At 41.6% G+C, this 6,128-nt stretch overlaps 2 protein-coding genes across 3 annotated transcripts in view; one reads left to right on the forward strand and one right to left on the reverse strand.

The window, feature by feature from the left end:
- Window positions 1-1,774, forward strand: part of LOC137791150 (olfactory receptor 10A6-like) — a 44,938-nt gene extending 43,164 nt beyond the window's left edge. For both annotated transcript variants that reach the window (XM_068585888.1, XM_068585889.1), the window contains one exon: window positions 72-1,774. In XM_068585888.1, the coding sequence (XP_068441989.1) occupies window positions 795-1,370 (576 nt within the window). In that variant the 5' untranslated portion in view covers window positions 72-794 and the 3' untranslated portion in view covers window positions 1,371-1,774. The remainder of the gene's footprint in view (window positions 1-71) is intronic.
- Window positions 1,775-4,758: 2,984 nt separating this feature from the next.
- LOC137790938 (olfactory receptor 52E4-like) lies at window positions 4,759-5,682 on the reverse strand. Its single transcript, XM_068585555.1, has one exon. It carries the CDS (start codon window positions 5,680-5,682, stop codon window positions 4,759-4,761), a length of 924 nt encoding a protein of 307 aa, XP_068441656.1.
- Window positions 5,683-6,128: the final 446 nt, after the last annotated feature.

The following is a 6,128-nucleotide window of genomic DNA, read 5'->3' on the forward strand; positions in this document are numbered from 1 at the left end:
GTTTGAGATTTTACCATCTGCAGTCCGGCTGTGAATCTCTCTGATGTGAACTTTGTTTTGACTTCTTTCAGACTTAAAGACACCTGCAGCAGCAGAGTGACGTCCTTATGACCAATTCAGACTCATGTTTAATTCATGCAAAACATGTAGGAGGAGGTGCATGGTCACACTATGCAGAACATACAACCTGGAGACCGGTGTCCTAAAGTGCCAGCTGCACGTTCCACCTGCAAGACTTCCTGTCTGACAGGAAGCAGCACGTGAAGCTGGTGAAACACGTCTCTGGCTCCAGGACCACCAGCACCGGTTCCCCCCAAGGCTGCGTTCTTTCCCCTCTGCTCTTCTCACTGTACACCAACAGCTGCACCTCCAGTCACCAGTCCGTCAAGCTCCTGAAGTTTGTGGACGACACCACCCTCATCGGACTGATCTCCGGCGAGGGTGAGTCCGCCTACAGGTGGGAGACTGACCACCTGGTGACCTGGTGCAGCCAGAACAACTTGGACGCTCAGAAGACTGTGGAGATGGTTGTGGATTACAGGAAGAGGGCAGCTCCACCCGCCCCTCTCACCTTGCATAACTCTCCCGTTGAGGCTGTGCAGTCCTTCCTCTTCCTGCGCTTCATACTTACGCAGGACCTTAAGTGGGAACATCAGCTCCATCACTAAGAAGGCCCAGCAGAGGATGGGTGTATTAGGGATGGACGGGAGGAGGAGTACAGGGCAGTGGTGAGTGACTTTGTGGAGTGGGCCGGCGAGGATCACCTGCTTCTGAACGTGAGCAAGACCAGAGAGATGGTGGTGGACTTCAGGAGGAAGACAACAGCTCCGAGACCTCTGAGCGTCCTGGGAGTGGACGTGGACATGGTGGAGGAGTACAAGTACCTGGGTGTCTCCATCGACAGCCGACTGAACTGGAAGGCCAACATCAACGCTGCCTACAAGAAGGGGATGAGTCGATTCTTTTTCCTGAGGAAGCTTCGATCCTTCAACGTGTGCAGCAAGATGCTGGAGTTGTTCTATCAGTCGGTTGTGGCCAGCGTCTTGTACTTCTCCATTGTTTGCTGGGGGAGCAGCATTGGAGCCGGTGACACCAACAGACTTAACAAGCTGGTTAAGAAAGCCGGCTCCATCATCGGCTGTAAGCAGGAGCATCTGGAACAGGTGGTGGAGAGGAGGACACTAAAGAAACTATTGTCCATATTGGACCACCCGCACCACCCTCTCCACCAGCTCCTGCAGGGTCAGCGGAGCACTTTTTCAAAAAGACTCATCACGCTCCGCTGCCACAAGGACCGCTACAGGAAAGCATTCCTACCTACGGCAATAAGACTATACAATAAATCCCTCGAGTCCAGATCTGGGGACTAATTTTTCATTTTCACTGTACACATATATAAATACCACTCATGTATATACATTATTAGATATATGTTACATATAGTTATTTGTTATGTATGTGTTTCTATGCATGTGTATATATGTATGTGTGTAGACCACAGGTATATGTGTATATAGGTGTATATGTGTGTATATATGTATGGGTATGTATATATGTATGTATATATTCATCTCATTCGATTTCATTTGCTCACATAAATATATTTATTTCTCATTTCTGTATATATCTGTTATCCCTGTTCCTGTTATTTATTTGATTTGATTTGTGTGTTTAGCTTAGTTTGTTTACTTCATTGGATGTCTGTAGGTCTGGGATGCTGCTACTCTGACAAAAAAAATTCTCCTTGGAGATTAATAAAGTACTTTTCATTTCATTCATTTTCATTCATGTTCTTCCTGAGGCAGAAATTCAACCTGCCAAAGAAAGTGATGGTGCATATCCGTCATTGAGTCCATCCTCTACTCCTTCATCCCAGTCTGGCACACTGCAGCCACTGCCAAGGATAAGGCCAGGCTGCAGCGCATCATCTGCTGTGCTGAGAGGGGATTGGCTGTAATCTGCCATCCCTCCAAGATTTGGATCGATTCCAGGACTCTGAAGCGGGCAAGGAAGATGTTCTCTGACCCCTCTTACCCCTGGACACAACCTGTTAAAGTCCCTTCCTTCTGGCAGGAGACTGAGGTCCAACAGGACCATGCCACACTGACAGTTTTTCCCCGTCGGTAGTCAGGCTGATCAATAGAGCCCGGGTCCTCCACCGACTGACTGCCACCCTCAGGACTATTTCTTCCTCTTACTGGTAACTTCCCTACACATTTATTTAAACATACATGTCACTTTAACATACACTTAAGCACTTTAACGTTATTTGTTGTCTGAGCACTTTATCTTTACCTTATACTTAATGTAATACACATTGTCATGGTCTGTTGATTGTTGTTTGTTCCGTCTAATGTCTCCGCCAAGGAAAATTCTTTGTTTGTGAAAACATTCCTGGCAAATGAACGGTTTCTTAATACTGATTATTAAAGTGTCAAGTGTGTATTATTAGAGAAAATATGTCAGTCAGTGTGGGTCCCGGCTTTGTTGATGAACCCAATTGTCGATGGGAAGAAAGTGTTGTTGTGGCGTGGGGTCTTGGTCCTGATGAAGAGCAGCCTCCTTTCAAAAGGAAAGGACTCCAACAGTTTGTGTCCTGAAGGCAAACAAGTCATGGAAGGTAGGCAGATTGCAGATCCACTCTGCTGAGAGGATAACAGGAGGCAGTCTGCCTTGTCCTTGGCAGTGGCTGCAGCATACCAGATGCTGATGGAGGAGCAGAGGATGGACTCACTTTTGAGGTGGGTCAGGACAAGGTGCTCCCAAGACTTAATGACCACTGATGTCAGGGCACTGGGCCTGTCATCGGTAAGTTGGATGCTGAGAAGGGTGGTTGTTAGGCATGAGCCCATACTGAGCTGGGGGATGGGATCATGGGGGATGGGATCATGGGGGATGGGTTCAGGACTGTCCCATTGTCTTTCAAACTGACAGTTGCACTCGTTCAGCTGTTTTGCCAGGTGGAGGTCATTCATGGAGTGGGGGGGTTTAGGCCTGTGGTTGGTGATCTGTCGGAGACTCTCCATAAAGAAGCAAAGTCACTTGCTGAGAGCTGCTGTTGCAGTTTCTCAAAGTGTGGCCGTTTAACATCTCTCACCGCCTTGCTAAATTTGTATTTTGAGTCCTTGTCCCCATTCCTAAACGCTTGTTCCTTCATCAACTAGAAGTGAGCGGAAGTCTTATTCTCCTCTACTCTTTGAAGGAGGCAAGAGTCATTTGGACCGAGGGATAAGAGTTAGGGTTGCGGAGGCATACACTCTTACGAGGGTTATTTTGACAACGGGCTGCATATATACAAATATACACTCACATACACACACACTCGTAAACAGGTTATTTTGACTCAGAGGACCGCGGAAGGATGTGGACATAAAGTCTTGGTCATTTTAACGCTGTGTTTCGGGGGATGTTGACCTGTACGCAGGTCATTTTGGCCCGAGGACAACGGGAGGGTTTTACTTTACTTCAGTTTACTTAATTTCCCTTTGGTTTAATTTGAGGAATCCTCAACTTCTTTAGTTTATTTTATGAGATGTCTAATTCACTTTAATTTACCTTATTTTAACTAACTTTACTTGACTTTACTTCAGTTGACTTTCTTTTACTATAGTTGAACTAAGACTCTTATTAAACTCTATTAAACTGAACTTAATTCAACCCTAGTTCACTTTACTTTAGTTCAATCCATTTGGATTCCAGTTATCTTAAAGAAGTCAAACTCACTTCACTTTACTTCAATACACAAAATTACGCAATAATTCACTTCGCTTTACTTTACTTCACTTTAGACCTCCTGTTAAACTATTACTCTTAACGATGCTCCATCTATTTTTACTACATTTTACTTTAACTTAAACTCCTAAAGTTAAATTTGAGAACTCTAATCCAATCCAATGTACTTAACTTACTGACCTTTACTTCACTTAAACTTACTTTACTTCATTTCACTTCACTTGACATCACTTTACATTACTTTATTTAACTTAACATCAGTTTATCATAATTCACTTCAGTTCAACTCTTGAATGCCTAAATCCACTTCACTCTACTAAAATGTAGTATTCTTTTATTTTATTTTTTAATGAATATTTTTTTTCTGTATCATGATTCATAATGAATATCAAAACACATGTTCAATATATTGATTAATATAAATTGATATTATGATGTTTTGGAGTGAATTGCCCAACCCCATGGTTATCTGTAGACACTCATAGAACCAGGGTTATAATCCTTTTAATGCTCTTAGTTGTTATTTCTGGCAAAAAGAAAGATGTGAATGTTTTGTTTAATGTCACTGACAAATGTTTCCAGCAGCCTGTTTTCCTCTTGTGATACTGTGTGTGAATCAAGACAAAAGGTGAAGACCACTTCACAACCCAGGAATGATTTGACACTGTGGATGCTGTGATCCCATCACAAGAAGGTTTCTAATTAATTTGTATATTCAATAAAAAACATAAATCAAAGTATGTATTAACATAAACAAATACAGTTTGATTAAGTTTAAACACTTAGAGTGACTTAAATAACCTGGACCCCAGGAAGAATAGTCTCCACTACGGTGCAGACTAATGGGAATATTTCATAAACAAACAGACCTTCTAGGCCAGAAGGCACAACAAAATAGATAATAGTGACATTTAATGAATACAAAGACATTGACGCTGGAACTTCTCTTGTCAAAATGTCAATCTTCATTCTGTTCATTACATGTCAAAGCATTTGAGGCGTTATGTGGTTCATGAAGTCAGGTTCTTACAAATAACCAAAAACAAGCCTTTTACACACAATGCGAACTTTGGTTAAATTCAGTCCATACAATATGGGATTGAAGAGCGGTGGACATGTCAGCCAGTATAACGATAACAAGATGCGCACTATAACAGGTACATTTTTCACATCCAATCTGTTTTGTACTAATTCAAAGAAACACCCAAAAGAAAAGTTCAACAGAGAAGCGAGGTGAGGTGTGCAGGTACTGACAGCTTTCTGTCTGGTCTGCTTAGAACCAGAGAAACAAACTCTAAGAATCCTCACGTACGAGTAAACTATGAAAATAAAAACACAAATTATTGTAGAAGCGTATGTGAGTCCATAGACGTTATTGACTGTTGTGTCATAACAGGCCAGTTTGACAACAACGTAATTGTCACAATAAACTTTGTTAATGACGTTCCCACACAGCTGTAAAGGAACTGTTAAAGACAACAAAACAGGGATTGCAATGAAAGGGTATAACCATGTTAGAGCAATGAGTATGGCTATCTTTTTCTGGGTCATAAGTGTGTTATATTGTAGAGGATAACAGATAGCCAGAAATCTGTCATAAGACATAACGGCCAAGTTAGTAAATTCTACACTGCCGTATATGCACACAAGGATAATCTGCAGGAAACAAAGTGGAACATAAATTGTGTGAATGTCAGAGAGGATCTGAACCAGAAGGAATGGAAACAACCCTGTACTACCAAACAGTTCATTTACAAACAGACTGCACAGAAACAGGTACATAGGTTCATGTAAGCTTCTGTTCACACAAATAACCACAATGAGCAACACATTGGAACCAACAATTACAACATAAAAACACATAATGATCATGAACCATAAGTATTTAAACAGCCCAACATCAAAGTAGGGTGACAGTATGAAGTATGAATACTTTGTAGAGTTCATCATGATCCTCCTTTTGGTTCACAGAATAATTACAACTTGTACAAGATGTACCATTTGTACTATTTAAACTTTGTCTAAATGAACCATCTGCAGCATTAACACAAAACTGTGTTCATTCTACGTTACAGAAAAAAATAAACTAAAAATCATCATTCTATCATTGAAAATCAGTATTAAGCTCAGGTTAGAAATTACAGACCATAGTTCATGACTGTGTGTGAGTTCACTTGTTGAAGTCATTGAGTCCTTCCTAACTGAGCTGAAAGACTGCTTCTGTTTCTTTTTCAACTTTCCTGGACAGGAGAGACGCCCACAGCAGCAGACTGACGTCATTATCACAGAACACTGATTATTACTGATTGGTGATTGTGAGGGAAACATGTCAAAGACAAATACCTCAAATCTCACCCAATAACATCTAAATGCAATGTTTGGATGCAAGTAAACAA

The sequence above is a fragment of the Clinocottus analis genome, unplaced genomic scaffold, assembly GCF_023055335.1.
Source record: "Clinocottus analis isolate CAN_PGR_092001 unplaced genomic scaffold, fCliAna1.0.p SCAF_2, whole genome shotgun sequence".
NCBI lineage: Eukaryota > Metazoa > Chordata > Actinopteri > Perciformes > Cottidae > Clinocottus > Clinocottus analis.

Coding starts and splice junctions, on each gene's coding strand:
- LOC137790938 (XM_068585555.1), bottom strand. CDS start 5,682: ATGATGAACTCTACAAAGTATTCATACTTCATACTGTCACCCTACTTT.